Source organism: Carcharodon carcharias, chromosome 30, assembly GCF_017639515.1.
Source record: "Carcharodon carcharias isolate sCarCar2 chromosome 30, sCarCar2.pri, whole genome shotgun sequence".
NCBI lineage: Eukaryota > Metazoa > Chordata > Chondrichthyes > Lamniformes > Lamnidae > Carcharodon > Carcharodon carcharias.
The window spans coordinates 11,237,315-11,263,138 of record NC_054496.1 but is presented as its reverse complement, the minus strand read 5'-3'; the positions used below and the strand labels follow the sequence as shown (position 1 = coordinate 11,263,138).

The window sequence follows — 25,824 nt, the reverse complement described above, 5'->3', positions numbered from 1 at the left end:
CTCCGTCGGTCGGCTGCGGGGACGGGCAAGGCATCGGGGTGGAATCCAGTCTTGCCCTCGCCCGTGGACCATTTGTCAGCGAGGGTCAGTGGACAATGACCAGGACCAGAACCTTGGCCGATATCGCCCTCCTCCGTGGCCCCGTGTTGTTGTTGTTGTTGTAGGATCATAGAATGGTTACGGCAAGGCCACTCGGCTGGTCGGGTTTGTGCCAGTTCTCTGCAAGTGCAGCTCACTTGGTGCCACTCCTGGTGCCTTTTCCTCTGCAAAATTCCCCCCCACCTTTTGCAAGCCACGATTCCGCGCAGCGCATTCAAGATCCTAACTGCTTGCTGCATTAAAAGAGGTTTCCCTCTTGTTGGCATTGCTTCTGTTGTCAATCATCTTAAATCAATGTTCTCAGGTTCTCGATCCCTTACCCCAACCTTATCCCAATGGGAGGTTTCTCCCTGTCTGTTCAGACCCCTCACGATTTTGAAGACCCCTATCAAGCCTCCACTCGGCCTTCTCCAAGGCCTCTGTCCAAATAACTTAAGTTCCTATCCCTGGAATCATTCATGTGAATCTTTTCTGCACCCTCTTGAATGTCTTCCTAAAGTGTGGTGCTCAGAAATGGATGCAATATTCCACTTAAGACCAAGCCAATGATTTATATGGGTTTATCATAACTTATTTGCTTTTGTGAGCTATGCCCTATTTATAATGCCCAGGATCCTGTATGCTTTACTAACTCTTTCTCAACCTGTCCTGCACCTTCAATGATTTGTGCACATAAACCCCCAGGTCTCTACGCTCCTGGACCCCTTTATTATTATACCCTATATTACCTTTCGTCATTCTTCCTATCAAACTGAAGTACTTCACACGTTTCTGCATTAAGTTTCATCTGACACTTGTCCACCCACTCCACCAGCCTGTTTATTTCCTTCTGAAGTTTATCACTATCCTCCTCACAGCTCACAATACTTCCAAGTTTCGTGTTGTTTGTAGATTTTGGAATTGGGCCCTGTACACCTCAGTCTAGGTATAATATAGTTCCAGATTTCCCCTATTTGAAGAAATGTTTGCCCCAAAGGGAATACAAGCTATGTCTATGAAACGTATCCTCATAATTTAACCCTTTTAGCTTCAGTATCAGTCTGACAAATCAGCATTGCAGATCTTCTAAAGCCAAAATATCTAAAATCTTGTCAGCCTCAATGTTGAAGTTTTCTATCGACCTCACTCTCCCCCCCAGTGTCAGCAGTTTTTTGGGGAAGAGAGCTTCAGATTTCTGCTACCATGTATGCGAAGAAGTGCTTTCCAATATTACTTCTGCCAGCCTGGACTAGATGACAGGTCTAGGCCATTTGCACATCAGCTTGGCTGAGGAATCGAGGACTATAGCAAACTGCTCTGGCATTAGACGTCTGATTCAAGACAGTTTGCCCTGAATTGGTCAAAGAACAAATAATCTTTTCAACATAACTGACTCTGGCTTTTAAGAGATTAAGTGGACTGTATAATTTAGCCTCTGTGCAGGAATGAGTTCTCCTTACCTGATGAAATCAGCTTGTATAATTCTTTGATGTTCCAGTGGCTTCACTCGTGGTGTTTGTGGGAGTGCCAGGCCAAGAGATTCCGGGTGCCAGAAGCCAGTGGTCTATGGGAAGGCTTTTCTGGTGTTGAGGTATGCTGTAGAGTGGCCGAGTTGTACTATCAGTAATAGAGTTGATCTGCAGACACTTTTTAAGTGGAAACATTAAGTTTATTCACAATGTACTCAGCAGCAACTACACACGTGCTTTCAACTCTAACTTTACAGGAACTGCTGAGGTAGCCCATGCTACTTTCCTATTGGTTACTACAAATCATGTGACCTTCCCTAACAAGTATTATTCTTAAAGGTACATTATGCACAAAACAAAACCGGAATGATTACAGGGTATGGTGTGGAGGGAGTGGGGATGCGGGGGTCTCTGCTGGAAAAATCAGCAGGCATAGGACAGGACACACTGAGCATGGGTATGAACCTTATAGCTTTTTTTCTGGTTAAATTTAGGATCTTTAATGCAAATGCTATTCCAATGCCCCAGTTGCATTATTAAGTCACTTTCCTCACCCCAACTTTAACATTTTCTGGCTGCCTAGTGGGTCTTCCATGTTGCTTAGAGCACAGACTGCTCTGGACCGCTATCCAATTTTGCGAAGAGCACATGTCCAAGTTGTTGAAGCATGTCAGGTGCCTTTCCACTGGATTATCACTTCAATACATTTACACGGCTGCAGTTAAACTGCAGTATAAAAATGGTGTAGCATGGTCTGATGCTCATGGGGTCTAATTTCTGCTTTTTGGCTTGGCATCTCTTTTCCTTAAATCTATTTGAAGTACACTGGGAAGTTTCTTGCATTAAAAGGTACGATTGTAAGCACAAGTTTCTGCTGATTGTAAGCACAAGTTTCTGCTGTTGTCCTTGGACCATAAACAGCACTAGTATAAATGTTTGATAAACATGATTATTATATAGTATAAATCTCTCTTCTCGCTTAGACTGTGCTTTGAGGTTGAGGATGACTTGCTTTCACTCTAAAAGTGGGTTCTCTTGTGACTGAAGAATCCAATGCATGACCTACTCTCTCTCAATGGTGGGGCAGACAGTGGTAGAGGGAACAGCTGGATGGGATGCCTGGGTTGCCATGCGCTCCTTTCACTGTTGACCCTTGACTTCAGATATCCCTTGGCAATGAGACTTGAGGTGTTCAACTCCTCCTTGGATGTTTTCCCTCCACTAGGGGCAGTGTTGGGCCAGGGATTCACAGATGTCAATGGTGATGTTGCACTTTTTCAAGGAGGCTTTGAGAGTGTCCTTGAAGCATTTCCTTCGCCCTCCTGGGGCTTACTTGCCATGTCGAAGCTCTGTGTCAAATGCTTGTTTCGAGAGTCTTGTGTCAGGCATGTGGACAACGTGGCCCGCCCAGCAGAGCTGATCAAATGTGGTCAATGCTTCGATGCTGGGGATGTTGGCCCGAGCGAGAACACTGACGTTGGTGCGCCTATCCTGCCAATGGATTTGCCCGATCTTGCGGAGATACTCCTCCAGAGTTTTGAGATGCCTGCTGTATATAGTCCATGTCTCTGAGTCGTATAGGAGGGTGAGTATCATTTCTGCTGACTAGACCATGAGCTTGGTGTTGGGTTTGAAGTCCTGGTCTTCAAACAAAATCTTCCTTAGGTGGCTGAAGGCTGCGCTGGCACACTGAAGGTGGTGTTGAACCTTGTCATCGATGCCTGCCCTTGTTGACATAATCGGTGGGTGGGTGGGGTGGACGGTGTGGAGGGGGTAGGTTGGTAGAGGACCTTTGTCTTATGGATGTTTAGCGTAAGGCCCAAGCTCTTGTACGCCTCAGTGAAGATGTTGATGATGGCTTGGAGCTCAGCCTCCGAGTGTACGCAGACACAAGTATTGTCTGCATGCTGAGTTCAATGACAGAGGATGGGACAACCTTGGATTTGGCCTGGAGGTGGCAGAGGTTGAACAGATTCCCGCTTGTTCTGTAGTTTAGCTCCACTCTAGCGGGGAGCTTGTTGAGGGTGAGATGAAGCATCTTGCAAGGGAGATTGAGAAGAGTGTCAGTGTGACAATACTGCCTTGCTTGACCCTGGGCTGAACGTGGATTGGGTCAGTGGTGGATCAATTGGTCAGGATCACGGCTTGCATGTCATCGTGGAGTAGGTGGAGGATGGTGACAAACTTTTGGGGGCAGCTGAAACAGAGGAAGATGCTCCATAATCCTTCACGGTTGACAGTGTTGAAGGCTTTTGTGAGGTAAAAGGCCAAGTACAAGGGTTGGTGCTGTTCCTTGCATTTCTCTTGCAGTTGCCGTGCGTTGAAGATCATGCCCGTTGTGCCCCTTAGTGAGCGACATCCGCATTGTGACTCTGGGAGAAGCTCTTCATCCAAAGGGAGAAGGCAATTGAGAAGGATTCTTGCGATGACCTTCTCTGTTTCTGACAGCAGGGAGGTCCCTCTGTAGTTCCTGCGGTCAGACTTGTCAGCTTTCTTGAAGATGGTTGTGATTATGCCATCTCTGAGATCTCCAGGCATGCTCTCCTTTCAGATAAGGGAGATGAGGCCATGTATTGGCGCCAGTAGTGCTTCTCTGCTGCGCTTTAGTGCTTTGGTGGGGATTCCATCTACTCCTGATGCCTTGTTGTTCTTTAGCTATCGAATGGCCTTTTCTACCTTGTGCCAGGTTGGGGTTGTGCTGAATTGGTGGCGGGTAGCATGCTGCAGGATGGAGTTGAGGAAGCATTGAAGACAGAGTCTCTATTAAGAAGATCTTTGAAGTACTCCTTCCAGCAGGTGCTGACTGCCTCTCTGTCCATGATGAGCATCTCTCTGTTCTTGGCCAGCAGTGGATTGGGGCCTTGGGTGCTTGGGCCATAGGTGGTCATGACTACGCTAAGGAAACCTTGCACATTATGGTTGTTGGCTAACTGTTGGATCTCCGCTTTCTCCACCCACCATCTTCTTTAGGTCACGGGTTTTTTGCTGGACCTCAGCCTTCAACTATCTGTAGAGCTGCTTACTTGCTGTTGAGTTGGGTTGCTATTTCAGGTGCAAAAACGCCTTCCACTTGTGGCTTTTCAGCTCCTGGATCTCCTTGGCATTCTCATCGGACCAGTCTTGGTGTTTCCTGGTCGAGTGACCAAGCGTCTCTAAGCAGGTACTGATGATGGAGGCCTTGAGGATAGACTGAGCGCTGTGGACACTCTTGTGTCTCTGGGTCACCAGGAGTTGCCAGTTTGGAAGTGAGGCGCTGGCTGAAAAGGGTTCTTATCAGGGTCCTTGAATGCCTCAGTGTTGATTTTCTTGCGGCATTGTTTCCGTTGCCATTGCTGCTTTGGGGCTACATTGGTGTTGATGACAGAGTGAATTAGGCGGTGGTCCATCTAGCAGTTTCCATCTCCAGTCATGGCGCGGGTGATATGCACATCTGCGGTTTGTTGCTCGGACAATGATATGGTCAAGCAGGTGCCAGTGCTTGGATCGAGGGTGTTGCCATGAGGCCTTGTACTTGTCTCTTTGATTGAATAAGGTGTTGATTATGACATGGTTGTGTTCTAGGCATTTTGTCAGGAGAAGGGTACTGTTGGTATTGACTTTCCCTATCCCCTCTCTGCCAATTACATCTCCCCAGAGGTCTGTGTCCTTCCCAACTCTGGCGTTGAAGTCACCAAGGAGAATCAGCTTATCACCTGTTGGGACTCCAGCCAAGGATTGTTGGAAGCTGGAGTAAAATTCCTCTTTGGACTTGTCTGTAGCATCCAGTATTGGGACGTATGCGCTGAGGACTGTAGCACATTGGTTCTGGGCTAGATTGAGCTGAAGGGTCATGGGTTGCTCATTTACTTCGCAAGGGGTGTTATTTTTAATGGCGAAGCCAATCCTGTGGAGGCAGTGATCTTCTACTGGTTTACCTTTCCAGAAGAAGGGTAACCACCACCTTGAGCTGGCCTTCCCCTGCTTGCCCAGTCTCACTTAGGGCCAATGTGTCAATGTCGAAATATCCGAGCGCCTGGGCAACAATAGCAGTACAACATGAGGAGCCAGGAAGAGTTACTCAGTCAGATAGTCCCAGAGAGCTGAATTAGTATGAGTATTGAAAAATGATTGTTATTTCCTGTTTTGTATGTTTTTATGCATATGAATAACAAGCAGGAGAATGTAATTTGATCCTTTGAGCCTGCTCCGCCATTTGATATGTCATACATGGGGATGTACCCAGTTGACAAATAATTAATAGTCCACAGATTACATCTTCTCATTGCTGCACTGAATTTTGAAACTCTTTCTTAACCCTTCTAGGCTCAGTTCTCTCCAGATTTACTTACTTAAGCTGGTTCTGCCAGTCTGTGACATGGTTTTGTGCTCTTTGCTTCCCTGTGTATATCCCTCGTGACTTTGGACACAGAACCTGTTGTAGGTTACAGTTCGTAGGTCTCAAGAAATCTTTGTAGTCATAGTTGGTTAACTGTAAGTCGTTATTAACTATTAGAACTATTTACAAATATAAAGGGTGCAAATTATGAGCTTTCTCCATGCTTGCTGGTACACATGGCTGTCCAATATTAGGCTGCCCACTAGGTTTGGGTCATGTGCTGTCTTACATCACCATGTGGGTGGTACTGTACTCAGTCGTCCCACATTAACCCTAAATGTGCAAGATCCTTATGCTACAGAACCCGTTACTGCACTGAATCAAACACTGCTGAAGCATGTTTAAACACACCTGCTACATGTTACTTTTTAAAAACTGATACCTTTGTTCTGATTAATGTTCCAGAGGCTGTCAGTAGGATTGTCGGAAGGGATTTTCATTTTAGTGTCCATCTCTGCAGCAGCGCGTGGGCTTAAGAGCCTGTGCTTGCCATTGGTGGAAGAGGTTATTCATTTGGAGTTGTGCCTCTAGGTTGGTACTTGAAAGAGTTACAAAATCGACATTTTCGTTTTTGCTGGCAGATAATTGAAAGAGTAGATAATCAGTGTTCCAGTGCAATAGGAATGTATCCCTTTTTGGGCTCACCTCTTCTGATTAAAGTATATTTTATAATTGATTAACTCATCAGTAGAATACAGAAGAGTTTCAGTAAGGCTGACTAGGCTAACAAATCTCAGAGTGAAGATCAGAGAATGAGTCATTGGTTATTTAGTTATTGAATTTTGTAGCCTATTGTCATGTTCCAGTATCTTATGAACTTTCAGTCAATACTTTAAAAATTTTGAACTGAAACAATCTATTAAAGTGGCCACTGAAAATCATGTGAGCTTTTGGCTTCTGAGCTCCAGACAGCCCTGAGTGTCAAGCAAATACCTAATTAAATATGGATATTCACAGCCATCTGGAGAATTGATACATTTCCTTGTTTAGGATGGACCGCCAACAAAAGAACTTGCATTCCAGCCAGCTCATTTTTCAGTTTCACCATGGTCAGAAGAAATATTGAAACTGTGTATGTTAGATGAATGTGAATGGATTTCTATCAACCTTGCATTGTATTCGGATGGTCTCTCACCCAAACCTAGACTGGGTGAATTTCTAGGTGTCAAACAAAAACACAGGAGGTGTAATCAATACACACCACCCCTTTTTGGAAAGAACTTGTACAAGTCACCTGCTGAAGAAGCCATTTTGTGGTCTACTTTAATAATTCAAGGGGAAGCTGTTCAGAGACAGAAATCCATCAAACAGCCATCAAAGCTACATGTAAACTAAGCAGCCAAGGTAATAAACTAACATTACTTGAAAGTGGGAGATGGACATCCTGTTCCAACTCCAAGTTCACCTGAGAACCAACCTCCTGGAAACTCTACTACAAGAGGCTTTGCAGCTTACTGAAAACCCTCTGCTTTAAAAGACCTTCACTTCAATCAAAGCACCAACTTGTCTAAGAAATTACAGGCCTGCTATGAAAGAGACTGAGACAATCATAAATTATAATTGAATTGTTTTGTTCCTGTATCCAACCTTTGTGCGAGTGATAGTGTGGGTGAGTTGAATGAGATGTTGTGTTTTAAATCTCCGGGGCAAGTGTGTGATAATAAACAAACTTCCTTCATTTTAAATTCACAAAAAGCTTGCTGCTGGAATTATTTAAATTGGGACACTCTAAGGGCAAGAAAACACGCCCCCCTCATACAAAATCACAGGCAGTAAGTGTGTAACGCTATATTCATACAAGTAATCATATCACAACATTCTAGGAAATTTGTTATTTCAACTTTTTATGCTAAATTAGGATCTTCAGATTTTTAAGAAAATCAATTAATGTCATTATCCATGACTGAGGGATCTAGGTCCAGGACATATTTATAATTTGGACATAATTCTTTTGTCTTGCCTATTCTCTATATTTTAACACATCTATTTTGTAGATGTAGAAAAAAAATGCTGTTGCTTAAGTCCTTTGCAAAGGACCACATTGTTATAAATAACAGTTCGGCTACTATAGAGTCAGTTCTACATTTTCGTAATCAGTTTGGTGAAACAGCACGATTACGGAAGCAGTTGCATGTTATAATTCTGAGGAAATTTAAACTTATTTTAAAGAGAGTTCCATGATTAAAAAGTAGGTTGTAAAACATCCGAATAGATAAATTTCCGGTATCGTCAGCGTACTTCATTGCTGTTAGTGGTGTATAGAGCATGTTGGTTTGGTAACGAAATACTGGCTGTTCCATTTTTATCACTTTGATGGTTGCCTTGGAAAAAGTAAAATTATAATTGGTTAAATGTAAACTATCGATCATTTATATAAACAACACTTGTGTCCTTGTTTGCAAAAATCTTCATATTGGCGACAGTCTTAAATGAGTCATCATTCTTGGCATCTGCTATAAACTGCTGAAACTGCCAACCAGTAAGACTCATTCTTTTAGTTAATAACATCAACTTGTCTTTACATTGGTCCTTTAACATAAGAAAATCTCCCAAGGCTCTATATAGGAGTATTATAAAGCAAAATTTGACACTGAGCCACATAAGGCATGACCAAAAGCTTGGTCAAAAGAGAAAAATGCAAAATACTACAGATGCTGGAAATCTAAAACAAAAAAAATTGCTGGACAAACTCAGCAGGCCTGACAGCATCTGTGGAGAGAAAGAGAGAGTTAACGTTGACTCTTCTTCAGGACTGAAGAGAAATAGAAATGTGGTGAAATATATACTGTTTAAGGAGAGGGGGACAGGTGAAGCTGGATAGAAGGTCAGTGATAGTTGGAGGCAGAGATTGCAAAAGATGTCAAAAGGTCGAAGGGGTGTTGATGGTGATGATACTGACTAACGGAGGTGCTAATGGTGACATTGAGAGTGGAAAGCAGGGTGAGCAAGTGACAGATGGCCCTTGTGGGGGTGGGGTGGGGGGAGGGGACAGTGTGGGGAAAAAAGATTGAAATAGGCTAAAAGTTGGGGATAAAACAATGAATGGAAATAATTTTTAAAAATAATAATAGAAATAGGTGGGAAAAATATACATAAAAATTAAAAAATAAATATTGAAAAAAGGGGATCATAAAGGGGTGAGGATAGAGGAGAGAGTTCATGATCTGAAGTTGTTGAATTCAATGTTAAGTCCACAGGCTGTAAAGTGCCTAATCGGAAGATGAGGTGCTGTTCCTCCAGTTTGCGTTGAGTTTCACTGGAACATTGCAGCAGGCCAAGGACGGATATGTGGGCATGAGAGCAGGGTGGTGTGTTGAAATGGCAAGTGACAGGAAGGTCTGGCTCGTGCTTGCGGACAGACCAAAGGTGTTCCGCAAAGTGGTCACCTAGTCTGCGTTTTGTGTCTCCAATTTAGAGGAGACTGCATTGGGAGCAGCGGATGCAGTAGACCAAATTGAGAGATGTGCAAGTGAAGAGCTGCTTCACTTGAAAGGAGTGTTTGGACCCTTAGACGGTGAGGAGGGGGAAGTAAAGAGGCAGGTGTTGCACCTTCTGCGATTGCATGGGAAGGTGCTGTGGGAGGTGGTTGAGTTGTAGAGGGTGATGGAGGAGTGGACCAGTGTCCAGAGGGAACGGTCCCTATGGAATGCCGACAGTGGGGGTTAAGGGAAGATGTGTTTGGTGGTGGCATCATGCTGGAGTTGGCGGAGAATGATCCTTTGAATGTGGAGGCTGGTGGAGTGAAAAGTGAGGACAAGGGGGACCCTATCATGGTTCTGGGAGAGAGAGGAAAGTGTGAGGGCAGAGGCGCTGGAGATGGGTCGGACACGGCTGAAGGCCCTATCAATCACCATGGGTGGGAAACCTCGGTTAAGGAAGAAGGAAGACATGTCAGAAACACTGTTTTGGAAAGTGGCATCATCGGAGAAGATGCGACAGAGGCGAAGGAACTGAGAGAATGGGATAGAGTCCTTACATGAAGCAGGGTGTGAAGATTCGTAGTTGAGGTGGCTGTGGGAGTTGGTGGGCTTGTAATGAATATTGGTGGACAGTCTATCACCAGAAATTGAGACAGGTCAGGGAAGGGAAGTGTCAATGATGGACCATGTGAAAGTGATGGAGGGGTGGAAATTGGAAGCAAAATTAATAAATTTTTCCAGGTCTAGATGAGAGCATGAAGCGGCACCGAAACAGTCATCGATGTATCAGAGAAAGAGTTGAGGGAGGGGGCCTGAGTAGGACTGGAACAAGGAATGTTCCACATACCCTATAAAGAGGCAGGGGTAACTGGGGCCCATGCGGGTACCCATAGCCGCACCTTTTTTTGGAGGAAGTGAGATGAGTTTAAGGAGGAATCGTTCAGTGAGAACAAGTTCAGCCAGATGGAGGAGAGTGGTGGTGGATGGGGATTGTTCGGGCCTCTGTTCAATGAAGAGCCCTCAGACCATCCTGGTCAGGGATGTAGAGGGATTGGACGTCCATGGTGAAGAGGAGGCGGAGGGGGCCAGGGAACTGGAAATTCTTGATATGATATAGGGCATCAGAGGAATCGCGGACGTAGGTGGGAAGAGACTGGACAAGGGGAGAGAGAACGGAGTCAAGATAGGAAGAAATGAGTTCTGTGAGGCAGGAACAGGCTGACACAATCAGTCTACCGGGACAGTCCTGTTTGTGGATTTTGGGGAGGAGGTAGAAGCGGGCTCTCCGAGGTTGAGACACAATGAAGCTGGAAGCTGTGGAGGGAAGATCTCCAGAGGAAATGAGGTCAGTGACAGTCCTGGAAACAATGGCTTGATGTTCGGTGGTGGGGTCATGGTCAAGAGGTAGGTTTCAAGAATTGTTTGAAAGGAGAAGAGAGAGAGAGGCGAAGAGGTTTCGCGAGGGTATTCCAGATACCAGATGTCCCAGAGCAGCTGGGCAAAGCGATGAAAACAGTGGATGCTCAAGAGGCCAGAATTAGTTGAGAACAGAAATCTTAGAGGGTTGATGGAGGGACTGGAGAGGATTACAGAGGTGGGAGAGACAAAGTTGATGTCTTCTTTTTTAATTTTAAAAAAGTCTTTTTGCAAGTTTGTTTAAATTTTAATAGAGATGCAAAATAGGCTGTAGTGTATTACTCTCATTATATACCATGCCCAATATTCTTTTACAAAGTTATGGAAAAGGAAACTGGGCAGGGTTTTTATATTTGTATTGGGGATTTGTGTGACGTTGGCAAGATCAGCGTTAATTACCCATTCCTAATTTCCTTTGAGAAGCCGGTGGTGAGCTGTCATCTTGAACTGCTGGAGTCCATGTGATGTAGGTGCACCCACAGTGCTGTTAGGTAGTGAATTGCAGGATTTTCATAAGGAGTGGAGATATAGTTCTAAGTCAGGATAGTGTGTGGCTTGGAGGGGAACTTGTAGGTGGTGGTGTTTCTACGCATCTATTGTCCTTGTCCTTCTAGGTGGTAGAGGTCGTGGATTTGGAAAGGTGCTGTTGAAGGAGCCTTGGTGAGCTGCTGCAATGCCTCTTGTAGATGGTATATACTGCGCATCAATGATGGAGGGAGTGAATGTTTGAGGTGCTGATCAAGTGAGCAGCTTTGCCTTGGATATTGTTGTGCTTCAGTGTTGTTGAAGCTGCACTCATCCAAACAAGTGGAGAGTATTACAGTATTCCATCAATATTCTGACTTGTGTCTTGTAGCTGGTAGGCAGTATCTGGGGAGTCAAGAGATTTACAATGTACAAGGTTCATAATGGATGGCCAGTCAATATACTGCTGCCTGTTTTATGCACCTGTTGGAGTTAAATTTTATTCACAAAGTTCTTTTGATCTGTCTTGTTTGCTAGTATCAGACTTGCATTTAGTTTAAAATGAGTTTTTTAAAAAATCTCTTAAATATACAAGGTTTTAAATAAGCACTCATTTTTTTCCAACTTATTGTTGTTTTCCTGTATTAGCCAGAGGTACCTTCAATGTCAGTATTTTTAAAAATTCTATCTGTAAACATTATACTAAACTAATTGGTGTCGAATTGCTCACAATCATTGAAATATTGGCCCGTAACTTTTGGTGGAGTGGTAATCGAGTTGGAGCACCATTCTGCCCGTAATTACTTACCTTGAAATCCAGCCACTCCTATCTTGCCCGACCTGACTCAGGCCCGGTGAGATCTGTGTAGCGCAGTGGACTTCTGTGGCCTTCAGTCAAGGGGGTAGTCGGGAGCGGGTTGGGGGGTGTAGTCGGGGGCTCCGGCAGGTCGCTGTATGGGTTGGGACATTCCGTGGGGGGTAGTTGGGGGTGCTGGTTGAGGGGTTGGGAATAGTTGGGTAGTCCCATTGGGTTGGGGGGAGTGGTGGGGTGGTGGTTGTGGTGGTGTTGGAGGATTCCCTTGGGGGGGTCAGCAGGGTTGTTGGGGGTAGTTGCTGTCCAGTGGGAGTTTGAGGGAAGTCAGTGCAATGGTTTACTCAGAAGCTAGAAGTTGTTTTAATTCTTCTAACTTTTTCTGGGTAGCTATTGGTGTAAGATAGTCAGGATCATCTGAACTTTGTAATTTAAATTACATTTTTGGATGGCTTCTATTGCAGGGTAATTGCTCATCGCAAGTCTGAACTTCCCGGGCAATTGCCATGCAATCCTTATGTGGGAACTTCCATTTGGGGGGGTGGGTTAGGTTTCCCCAGTGCATCTTTGGGATACCCCCCTCTCCAGATACACTGCTCTGGAGTTCAGAAGTTACGGGCCATTTTGTCATCTCATTTGTAGCATGGGAACAGACATGCTGTATTCCTGAGAGAGGACAGCATCTACCATTCCTTTAATACCATTGTCGTGGGCCTTTTGGACCTTGCTCCTCGTGATCTAAGGAATATCATGGAAGATGAGGAAGAGCAAACATCATTAGTTGATCATCAAAGACATTTTAACGTATTCTGCCAGATTTTCAAAGGCAGTGGAGACCGGCCAGCTAGAGCCTAAATGGCACCAATCTGCTCTTCGATGCCAAGAGTTGGTGACACAGACTTCTATGCAGATATCCTACCTGTGGTGTTCATGGAGGTGACTACACGGGCAATGGCACCAGCCATCTATAAGGAATGCCTCACTTGTTGGAATGAAACTCCTCTGTAGCCTCAGACATTAGAATCAGGGCATTTGACCCATCTAGTCCAGATTATTTGCCACTTAACCCATGTGCATCTTAATGCATTATGCAAAGAGAGAGAGAAATGCTGTGCTACTGGCTGAGAGTGTAGTTACAGTGTGACAGGTTTACACAGGTTGTTTCTATCATATGTATGGACATAGGAATTTGTAATAGGCAACATTAACACACAAGAGTGATTAAAAAGGCGGGGGGGGAATAGGAAGTGAGATTTTTTATATCGAATTTTATGCAGATTTTTAATTTATATCTTTGTATATTTTAAAAGTTATTGTTACCAATATTAACATGTGAATGCTTAAAACCTTTGCTTGATATTCCTCTATCTGTGATGTGAGTGGAGAACTATTTAACATAAAACAAAAACAGAATTACCTGGAAAAACTCAGCAGGTCTGGCAGCATCGGCGGAGAAGAAAAGAGTTGACGTTTCGAGTCCTCATGACCCTTGAGTACCTGCTGAGTTTTTCCAGGTAATTCTGTTTTTGTTTTAGATTTCCAGCATCCGCAGTTTTTTTGTTTTTATAACTATTTAACATAAACTGATTAACACCAGTGTTGAAATAGTCATCAGAAGAATATCATAAGAAACCATGAAACGATCATTTGCTAATTTTGTGTTTAGTCATTTCTGTACATTGCGTTTTGAACTTATGGTTTTTTGGCAAAACCAATTACCTTAGAAATTGTATCTGGAGTCTGTCCCATTGTCATAAAGATATCACGAGAAGCAGGTAGATAGGTATCTTTAAAATACTGGACTGTTTCTGAATCCGCTCCTGGAAATTCTGAGTGTAACACTTCTTCCATGAGTTTAATTTCAAATTCCGTGTTTACTGGACCAGGTTCTATCATTGAAACACTATAGAGAGAAGCAAAATACTGTTGTTAATATAGAACTTGCATATTCTGAAATTGGTTGTATGTTTAGAGGGTTTATGGAAAGAGTTCCAGAGAGTAGGATTAGGACAGTGTTGGTTGTGTGTAGAGATTAGAAAGTGTACAGTATGCTGAAGTCAGAGGAATGCAGTGGGTGATGCATTTTGGAAATACAGGGCCAATTGGGCAATGGAAGGACTCTATCTAAAGAGGACAATCCACGTAATGAACTCGACTAGGAAATGGTTTATTCTATAGTTCATTGACTTATTCTTCTGAATTAGACTGACTATTTTTAACTTCTGTTGTATGGTATTGTGGTACGTTTTTTGTTGTGCTTTTTAAATCCCTTTTTGGGACAATGGATTAGCATTCGTGTCACGCCCCCCAGTTAGTACCCAGGCGCCCCTGGGGAAGCTAATGATCCTACCAGCAGACTGAATTCCAAGAGAAAATTAAAGGACCTTGAAAAAGCCTCCTTGTGGAATCCCATGCAATCCTCTCAGAGCCACCAGTCTCAACACTGAGCAACCCTCTGGCTTGATGGCAACAGGGCATGCTCTCTGAACCATGCCAGGTTGAAAGACAACTCACATCCCATGCCTTACAACTTAATATTAAGGAACTATCAGCCGCCAAGTGAAACACCATTGGATGTCTTGCCACTCAACACCCCATCGACAACATTTGCCTACAAGAGACCCATATTGGAACTGAAGAAGGTTGTGATTACATCAAAGGCTTTGACCCACTGTGCTACTCCCCTCATGCTAAACATAGCCACACCACCTATGCCTGACCTGACATTGCCGATGTAGCCGCCCTGTCATCAACCACGTTCTGTGACACAATTTGGATCGGCGGTTTCCATATTGCAAATGTGTACAGGCCTCCAAGTGCCAGCTGGGAACAGCAAGTCCTGCTGATACTGTCTCATCTAGCCACATATGTGGGAGACTTCAACAGCCCCCACACTGACTGGGGTTACTCAGCACCATACAGTGATGGTGAACAGCTTCTAGAGTAGGCCTCCAGAAATGACCTCACCCTGATAAACAACCCAAGCAATATGGGACGTTGTATTCAACCAGATGGGGTCAGAAATGCTCACCTGCCCTGTGCTACATCAGTTCCTTTGATGTTCACCCCCAACCAGCACAATGCCTAGTCCTGGATGACTTACCACATAGTAAATACAGGCTATCACTCATTCACATTGGCCTTTGCCTTCTGTAAAGCAGATCATCATTATAACTATATATATTCATAATATACTTGTGGAAGAATCATAGAAGTGTTTTTGTGATGTCATTCACAAAGCTGCTTGCATAGCCATCCCTCATGGCGATTGACCCATCTACATCCCATGCCTTGATGTAGAGAGCACAGCGCTCCCAAAGGAATAAGAATGGTGATCCTGATATAGCAGACCACCTCGTCGAATCTCTCAATGTTACAGTTCATGTCAGATAGGAGGAAATGACATCAGGCCTCAATTTCACTCATTCCAGTTGGAAATGCTGGAATTTGATTTGCTGCCTTGGAGCAGTGAAAAATTACCTATGCTAAATTGCTAAAAGAACCTGAAGACAGATATAGTGCTTCTGGACCTCACAACTACCTATGATACTGTGTGGCACACTAACTTGCTACTAAAGTTGTCCAGAATGCCTCCAACCTGGCTCGGGACAATTGTTGAAACACTCCTTTGCAACAGAGTCCACCTTGGGTAAGGGAGAAGTGTATGGAGAAGGCTGGTCAATGGGCTACCACAGGGTTCAGTGCTAGCCTCAACCCTGTTCAACATATATACAAGTGACTGCCAATAACCATGTCCCACAAGTTCATCTATGCTGATGACATCTGTTGTGCCACCCAAGCTCCATCCTTCTGCACTTTGCTTCAGATCCTTAATGAAGACATTACAAAGTTGACGGACTACTGCAGCACATGGAGTCTCATGTTGAATCCCTTTAAACCAATATTCCGTGTATTCCACTTCCACAATGCCAGTGCCAAAAAATAATTGCATATCTATATGGATGGCCAGAGACTAAGGCGTGATCCCAACCCAACATGCTTGGGAGTGACTCTACCAGCAAACATCCTTTGGATCAAGGAATGGGAAACATTGGAAGTCACTGACAAGTTACTTGTGACAAACCCCATCTGTTGAATGGTAGGCTTTGAACTACCATGGTGAGAGTGGTCCTGGTTCAGGACAGGCTAGGGCCCCTGTACAGCCAACCTACAATGCTGGGGCCTCAGCACAAACCCCTTATGCACTTGTGAAAAGACACACACAGTTCTGCACATTACTGAGGAGTGTTCCCTCTACAGACGAAGTGGCAGAGTAATCACCTTAAATTCAGCAAATGAGGAAGCTATTGCTTGGCTTTGGGGATTTGCATTCACTAAATAAATAAATAAGTAAATCCCCTTTTAACTTTTCAACTGGTTTGATGGCTGCATTTGAGAGGGAGGATGTGCATCCTGCTTACAGAATACTGTTGATGCCCCTGTATCCACCAGCAAATGGCAAGAACCAAGAGATGGTACATGCTCTGTTGTGCTTTCCTCTCTGCTCCATATGACTCAAATTTGGGAAATTAAAGTAGGAGAAGCTTTGTGTGAACAAGATTCATCTGTGTACATTTTTTTTAAGATAAAAGTGTATGTACTCGCCCTCATCCTGATCCCTTCCTCTTTGTGCAAACTAGAACATGCCTGCAATTGTTCTTGATTGGCAGTGTATCCAAGTAAATATATTTACTTACTATATGTTGAACTTCAGAAGTTGGACTGCAAGACTTTCACAAAATCCTTCCATGGCAAACTTAGAGGCAGCATAGACATCATTGAATATGACACCTGTTCAAAAGGAAAAATAATGTTTTAATATTTGTTTTTTAAAAATAGATTTTTGGTTCCATTATTTTCTGACATCCATGATTGAACTTTATAGTGCTCCTTATCAGTTGTTAAGATTTTTCAAAATAATTAGTTTCAGTGGAGAAAGGGAGATGGTATTGCAGAGGGTTTGAAAAACTATTTGGATCAATTAGTTTCATTAGGATTAAAAAGGATACACAGCACTCAAACAGGCTATTTGACCCGATCAGTCCATGCCAGTATTTATGCTCTACTTGAGCCCCCTCTTATCTTTCCTCATCTAAATTTATCAGTGTAACCCTCTATTTCCTCCTCCCTTATATGCTTGTCTAGCTTCCCCTTAAATGCATCTATACTGTTCACTTCAACCACTTCTTGTGGCAGTGAGTTCCACATTGTCACCACTCTTTGGGTAAAGATGTTTTTTCTGAATTCCCTATTAGTTTACTAGCCAACTACCTTAGATTGATGGCCTCTAGTTATGCTCCCACAAGGGGAAATATTCTCTCTGACCCACTCAAAAAAAGACCTTCTATAATTCTAGGGCACTCCTCAGCCTTTTTTCAACAGAGGAGAGACCCAGCCTGTCAATTTTTTTTTGAAAAATTTACCTTATAAAATATCTGAAAGAACATTACAAACATTTCTAAATGGCCATCACAAAAAATGCAATCATATTCAACTTTTACACATGGATCACAAGGTGCTTCGATACAACCAATGAAAATTACAGCCATTTCAATACGGTCATTACTGACAGTCAGACTGTGCAATGGTATTGGAGTTATCGACATACATCATGTAGCACTCTGAGGTGCTTCAATACAATTATGACACATTTAGTATTCATTACATGCATTCGCTATGAGTCATACAGCCCGAGTGGTTCATACAATTCCCACCCCCTCGGTACACTATGGCAGCAAGGTCTTAGACAGTGACCTTTCCCCATTGTGCCTTTGTGGCGGCTGCCTCAAGCTTTAGTGCATCCCTCAGCACATAGTCCTGGACCTTGAAATGTGCCAGTCTGCAACACTCGGTCGGGGACAACTCATTGCACTGGAAGACCAACAAGTTTCGGACAGACGAAAGAGTGTCTTTCACCGAGTTGATGATCCTCCAGCTGCAGTTGATGTTTGTCTCGGTGTGTGTCCCTGGGAACAGCCCGTAGAGCACAGAGTCCTGTGTCACAGCACTGCTCGGGATGAACCTTGACAAAAACCACCGCATCTCTCTCCAGACCTTCTTTGCAAAGGCACATTCCACAAAGAGGTGAACAATGAATGGTCTCTTCCCCCCCCCACAGCTACCTCGAGGGCAACGTGCAGAGGAGGTGAGACTCCTGGTATGTAGGAAGGATCTGACAGGGAGGGCCTTTCTCACCACCAGCCAAGCTATATCCTGGTGCTTGTTGGAAAGTTCTGGTGATGAGGCATTCTGCCAAATGACTTTGACAGTCTGCTTGGGGAACCATCCGACAGGATCCACCATCTCCTTTTCCCTCAGGGTCTCTTCTGACCACTGCCTGATCGACTTGTGGTCAAAGGTATTTCTCTGCATAAATTTTTCCACGAGGGACGGGTGGTATGGCACGGTCGACTTTGGGAGTGTTCTGCGGCAGCATGGCCAGACCGATCCTTCGCAACACCGGGGACAGGTAGAACCTCAGCACGTAGTGACACTTAGTGTTTGCGTACTGAGAGTCTACGCATAGCTTGATGCAGCCGCACACATAGGTGGCCATTAGGATGAGGGCGATGTTGGGCACTTTTTCCCCCCTTTATCTAGAGGCTTGTACATCACATCCCTGCGAACACGATCCATTTTCGATCTCCAGATAAAGTGAAAAATGGTTTGGGTGATCGCCATCGCGCAGAAGTGAGGAATGAGCTAGACCTGCAACAGCAACAGCGAGAGTGCCTCAGACCTGGTGACTAGGTTCTTACCCGCAATGGAGAGGGAGCGTCACTCCCACATGTCCAGTTTTCTTTCCATGCATGCCCCAGTTCCTCCGAACCATATTCCAGCACCTTCAGGCCGTCTGTCCTGACGGTGAAGGGGACAAAGGATTGGTCAGCCCAGTTCCCAAAGAACATGGCCTCACTCTTGCCATGATTTACCTTGGCTCCCAAGGCCAGTTCGAACTGGTCACAGATGTTGATCAGTCTGCGCACCGATAGTGGATCCGAGCAGAAGACGGCGACATCGTCCATGGACAGGGAGGCTTTGACCTGAGTGCCTCCACTGCCTGGGATCATCACTCCTCTTATGCCCAGATCCTTCTTGATGGACTCAGCAAAGGGTTCTATGCAACACACAAACAAGACAGGGGAGAGAGGGCAGCACTGTCTGACTCCAGATTTAATTGGAAAGCTATCTGATTCCCACCCATTGATTGAAACTGCGCTATTGATTTTAGTGTAGAGCAGTTGGATCCAGTTGTGGATTCCCTCCCCAAACCCGATTTAGGAGAGCACATCCACCATGTAGGTGTGTGATATTCTGTCAAAGGCTTTTCCTGATCCAGGTTGATGAGGCAGGTGTCCATACCCCTGTCCTGCAATCGTATCCCTGAGTAGCGCAAGACTGTCCGAGATCTTCCTGCTGGGTACAGCGCAGGTCTGGTCAGGGTGGATCACCAACTCCAGAGCAGACTTGACCTGATTGCTGATGATGTTGGACAGAGTCTTATAGTCCATATTCAGCAGTGAATTGGGTCACCATTTTCTAATTTCCTCCATTTCCCCCTTCCGCTTGTAGATGAGGGTGATGATGCCTTTCCTCATGGATTCTGACATGCTGCCGGCCAGAAGCATACTCCCGTACACTTCTAGCAGGTCTGGGCCGATCCAGTCCCACAGAGCCGAATACAGCTCAGCTGTTGCTTCTGGGAGTCTTAGTCTTCTCGAAGGACTCAAGGGCCTTAGTCAGTTCGTCAGGAGTTAGCGGTTTGTCCAGACTCTCCCGTGTGCTTGTCGTCTAAGACCTCCGTGATAGACAGGAAGGACTGGGCGGCCGTGCTGTCTGTGGGCTTCATGTCAGACAATCCAACATAAAAGGATTTGCTGATCCTCAAAATGTCAGACTGCGATGATTTTACTGAGCCGCCGCCTTCCTTCTGGCTGCTGATCACAGATGTCTTTCTGTGTACCTTTTGGAAGAAGAAACGTGAGCACGTCTCATCCTGCTCCACGGAGCGCACTCTGGACCGGAAGATGATCTTGGAGGCCTCCGAGGCAAAAAGCGAGGCTTGCTGGCTCTTCACCCTTTGGAGTTCCTCCCTGACGTCGACCCCCATCGACTGCAGCCGGAGAAGATTCTGCATGTTTTTCTGGAGTCGGGACATTTCCCTCTATTCCTTTCTAGCTTTCTGACTGCCTTTGAGGATGAAAAATCCCTTAATGTTTTCCTTGATTGCTTTCCACCAGGGTGTCAGGGACTCAAAGAGGGGTTTCACCCAGCCTGTCAATCCTTTCCTGATATGTATACCCTTGCATTTTTAGAGTCATCTTGTAAAACCTCTCTGCACCCTCTCCATCATGTCTGTAACCTTTTTGAAATATGGTGACTTGAACTGCACACAGTATCAAAGTGTGGTTTACCCAAGGTTCGATTCAAGTTTAGCATAACTTCCCTTTCTTTTCAATTCTATACCCCTAGAAATAAAGACCAGTGATTGGTTTCCTTTTTTTCTGATTTTGCCAACATATGGCACAACTTTTAGTGATTGGTGTATTTGTATTATGAGATCCCTTTGTTCTTCTACCCCACCTAGACTTGCACTTTCCAAATAATAACTGACTTCCCTATTCCTTCCAAAACGTACTACCTCACATTTATCTGTGTTGAACTTCATTTGCCAAGTGTTTGCCCATTTTTGAAATTTATTAATGTCCTCTTGTAATTTGTTGCCGTCCTTCTCAATATTAAATATCCCCTGCACCCAATTTGGTGTCATCTGCAAATTTAGAAACTTTATTTTTGAATTCAAAGTCCAAATCATTAATGTAAATTGTGAACAGCAGTGGTCTCAGAACTGATCCTTGTGGAACACCACTTCTTACTTTCTGCCACTCTGAATAACTACCCTTTACTCCCACTCTCTATTTTCTGTCTTGAAGCCAGCTAGCAATCCATTCTACTACTTATCACCTGACTCCATATTCTCTGACCTTATCCATTAGTCTATTCTGAGGCATCTTATCGAAAGCATTTTGAAAATCCAGATGTTACCTCTACTGCATTATCATTGTCTAATCTCTCTGACACCTTCTCAAAATTCATTAAGGTTGGTCAGGCAAAACCTTCTCTTTTGAAATCCATGCTGATAATTCATTACTATATTTTTCATTTCTGGACGTTCTTCTATTCTCTCTTTGAGTAGGGACTCCATTATTATTTCTATCATCAATGTTAAGCTGACTTCTCTATAATTCACTGAACATGTTCCATTCCCCTTCTTAAATATAGGAATTACATTAGCTTTCCACTAGTACTCTGGCACTGCACCTTTTTTCCCAATAAATCATTAAATATGTTTATTAATGCCTTTGCTCTCTCTTCCTGAATTCTTTTGAGATATATGGATTCAATCTATCCAGACCTAGGGCTTTATCCTCTTTAGAGTTTGTTTTGTTCATTCAATATATCCTTTTTTATTTTAAACACACTTTTCTTATTGCTCATCATCATCGTTCAATGTCATTTTTACCTATTTCACCTCTCTGAAAAATACTGAAGCAAAATAGTTATTTAATATTTCTGCCATCTCTCTCTCATTAGCTGTTTAACCCTTAATGATCCTCTCTATTATCCTGACTGTACCTTATGGGACAATTCCCAATCACAGCCTTCCTTTTTTATTAATGTGCCTGTAAAATATTTTATTTTTTTGTTTTATATTTATTGATAATGTAATTTCATAATTTCTTATGCCATCCTAATCGTTTTTTTTACTTCTCTCCATATCCCTTTGTGCACTTTTCTGCTATGTACTTAATGTATGCCTCTTTCCTAACCCCAATTGTTCCATTATGTCTTTATATATCTATGGAGTCTCACTAATTTTTAGCTTGTTCTTTCCTTTTAGTGAAATATATTTTTCCTGCCCTCCACTAAATACCGTTTTCAATGTGGAAACATTGTTGTTTGACAATATTGTTGCCCATTTTACTTTTCCAGCCTATTAAAATCAGCTTTCCTCTAATCTTTTAATGCAGTTTTCAGCGTACTCATGTCCTTCAATATCATAATTTTCATAATTTTAAAAATTCTTTCATAAGGTGTGGGTGTTGCTGGTTAGACTGGCATTTGTTGCCCTTTGCCCTTGAGAAGTTGGTTGTGTGCCACCTTCTTGAACCATTGCAGTCCATGTGCGGTAGATGCACCCAAAGTGTGGTTTGAAGGGGGTTCTAGGATTTTGACCCAATGACAGTGAAAGAACGGCAATATAGCTCCAAGACAGGGTAGTGTTTGGCTTGTAGGGGTACTTGCAAGTGGTGGCATTCCCATGCATATTGCCCTTGTCTTTCTAGATGGTAGAGATTTGGAAGGTGTTGTTGAAGGCATGTTATGTTATAGTCACCATTACCTAGATGTTCCTCTACATTTACATCTCTTACCTGCTCTAGTTTGTTCCCCATTACTAGATCCAATAGTAAATCTTCTATTCTTTTTTAACATATTGGGTTAGAAAGGAGCCCTATATATATTCACAGAATCACTGAATCTTTACAGTGCAGGAGGAGATGATTTGGTCCATTGAATGTACACTAGCTCTCTAAAAGAGTATTCTACTTCGTCCCACTCCCTGGCCTTATTCCTGTAACCTTGCACATTCTTTCTTTTCAGATAGTAATCTAATTCCCTTTTGAATACCTTGATCGAACCTGCCCCCACTGCCCTCTCAGGAAGCTTGTTCCAGACTCCAACCACCCCAGGTGAAAAAAAATTTTCCTCACATCACTTTTACTCCTTTTGCCAATTATTTTGAATATGTGCCCTCTAGTTCTTGATGCTCTCTTTAGTGGGAACAATTTCTCACAATTTATCCTGTCCATACCCCTCAGGATCTTGAATACCTCTATCAAGTCTCCTCTCAGCCTTTTCTTCTCCAAGGAAAACAGTCCCAACCTCTCCAATCTATCCTCATAGCTACAGTTCTTTATCCCTGGAATCATTCTTGTGAATCTCCTCTGTCCTCTCTCCAATGCCTTCACATCCTTCCTCAAGTATGGCACCCAGAACTGGACGCAGTACTCCAGATGAGGTCTATCTAGTTAAAAGCAAAATACTGTGGATGCTGGAAATCTGAAACAAAAACAAAAATAGCTGGAAAAACTCAGCAGGTCTGACAGCATCTGCGGAGAGGAACACAGTTGACGTTTTGAGTCCATATGACTCTTCATCAGAACAGAGGTCTATCTAGTGTCCTATAGAAGTTCAACAGGACTCCTTACTCTTGTACTCAATGCCCCTATTAATAAAGCCCAAGATACTATATGCTTTATTAACTGCTCTCTGAACATGCCCTGCCATCTTCAATGACTTATGTACATATACACTGAGGTCCCTCTGTTCCTGCACCTCCTTTAGAGTTTCTCCCTTTGTTTTATACTGTATCTCCATATTCTTCCTGCCAAAATGAATCGCCTCACGCTTCTCTGTATATTGTAGGAATACCATTCCCTTATCCCTTTACCTATATCTTCTGCCAATTAATATCAGGGCAGTTAAAATCTGCCATTATTATTATTTTATTTTTTACTTAATTTCCTTAATTTGTCTGTATATCTCTTCCTTCACGTCCCTTTCACAATTAGGTGGTCTGTAGACCTATTTGTGTAATTGGTTCTTTATTATCTTTTATCTCAGTTGTTTCTGTTTTTGTCTTGCTGATAGCTGGCATTCCTTTTTTCTATTGCCTGAGTTCTGTTACTCTTAATAAGTAAAGGTGCTCTATCTCCCCATTTCCCCTCTCTATCTTTTCTAAATATGTATACTTTGCAGTATTTCATTCCTAGTCCAGAAGGTTCCACTTTCTTTAATTAGAATTTGTTGACTACTCATCAGTGGTTTTCATATATCCTCTGTTCAGCCATGATTTACTTCAGTTTTATTAATATGAAAATAGATAGTTCAACCTCATACCTTCCTTGGCTGTTAGTTTGTTTAGGTAGATGTCTGAGATTTTGTTTTAACCATGCCAGTAAATAGTATCATTTGCTTCAACATGGATAATTCCTGGGATTAAGATGGGCAATAGTCATCTTTTCCTAAACTTCCTGCTGATAAAGTTCAGAGCTGTGCTGGAATTAGTTCTGCTAAAGATTTTATCTTAAGGTTTTAGTTCTAAGCTGACCGTAAAGTACCAGGGTCACTGTGCAAACTGCAAGAGGGATTGTTCACTTTCAGTTGGCATACTTGATTTTTTGCAGCCTATTCTGACTTTGGAAATAAAATTCAGAAACTTTTAACTTATTATACAGGGAACATATTAACACATTGAACATGGCAATTTTTAGAAGTTGGAAGAATTTCAAACATGCAAAAGAATTAACAAAATAAAATACTATTAAGTGCTTTAAAATCCAAGACCCCTCTTCTATTGCCTTGGTAGTGCTCAGTTTATACATGGAAAGGCAAGAATGCCTCTATCTCCATTACATTGTCTTAAAAGACCCTGGTGTTCCCGTAAGTGTGGTGGAATAACTCTGCCTACAGCAGAGTAAAGGCATGGAAATGGGGAATGGGCTTAATGGTGCCTTGTCTCAATTTTCTCTGGGAATGTTGTTTAGGTGTTTACATCCATGGGTTCCCAAAGAAGCTGTTGCCATTGCAACTGAATTGCATAGAATTGTGGGTCTGAAATGCCATAGAGACTGAAAAAGGTTGACCCTTGAGGTTGGTTGGTTTTCTGGCTATTGGTCTTCTGGCTGCTATTCTTCAGCAGCAAGAAAGACTTAACAGGTGGCACCATATCTGTTGCTGCAGGATCCAGACTTCTAACAAAAAAACATTGTTTTAACATCCAGTCTTGAGCACATGAAGCAACAAAGCACAACTCTTTTGATTCTGAAACTAAAAGCTGTGCAGATGTCCCCTACCTGCTTCAGAACATTATACATGCTTACTAAGAGAGATTATTTATGGACTGAACTGAAGAGGTTATGGTACCTTGAAGTCCCATCACACTGCTCATCATAACAATGTGCCCATTCTTTCTTCTCTTCATATCTGGTAGCACAGCCTTGACCATCCGAACAGCTCCAAAAAAGTTTGTGTCAAATACACTCTTCATTTCCTGGATGCTGAGACTTTCTATTGGGCCAATCTTTCCAACACCTGCGTTGTTCACTGGACAAATGTATAAGACAAAAAATACTCTTTGTAATGATCAGTGTTATCATAAATTACAAATGATCTTCTGCTTGAGAGAGCAAACAAGCTTTCGGTTTAAAGTCTCATCCCAGAGGTGGCATTTCCAACAGTGAGGCAATCCCTCAGTACAGCATAGGGACTGTCAGCCTAGATTGTTGTGCTGAAGTTGTGGAGTGAGTCCTTGATCATATTGAGACTAGTTCTGTGATTGTAATACAAGATGGCAAATAAGGGGACACCTTATGATGTTGGCGCAAGCGAGGCTATGACATTCGTGCGAGCTGGTTGGCTGGAGGCAACAGAGGCACATGCGCAGGGGGAGGCATCAACTGGAGCTCATCCAGAGGCAGTAGTAGTAGCTGCCTGTACTGGTCCCTGCCCTGGGGCTTGAAAGCACTTGTCAGGCAGCAGTTGAAAATGATTTCCTGTGGGAAAGACTGACCTGTTCTACAAAGGTGAATTTTGGCTTTAAGGAGAGACGATCCCATGACCTGGGGAGGGTAGGACTCTAAATAGACTCACGTGACCCCAGTTGGCAGGCAAATTTGTCTATGTGAACAGGTGCTGCTGGAGTGAGAAGACGTTGTGGTGCATTTAGAA

The 25,824-nt window shown here is 43.4% G+C and overlaps 1 protein-coding gene across 1 annotated transcript in view; it reads right to left on the bottom strand.

Moving 5' to 3' along the window:
• Positions 1-8,015: 8,015 nt before the first annotated feature.
• The window catches only part of LOC121271405 (retinol dehydrogenase 8-like), a 41,192-nt gene continuing 23,383 nt past the window's right edge, over positions 8,016-25,824 (bottom strand). The window contains exons 3-6 of the mRNA XM_041177394.1: positions 25,021-25,200; positions 16,731-16,824; positions 13,753-13,936; positions 8,016-8,243 (exon numbers count right to left, since the gene is read on the bottom strand). Coding sequence (XP_041033328.1) covers positions 8,016-8,243; positions 13,753-13,936; positions 16,731-16,824; positions 25,021-25,200 — 686 coding nt within the window. The remainder of the gene's footprint in view (positions 8,244-13,752; positions 13,937-16,730; positions 16,825-25,020; positions 25,201-25,824) is intronic.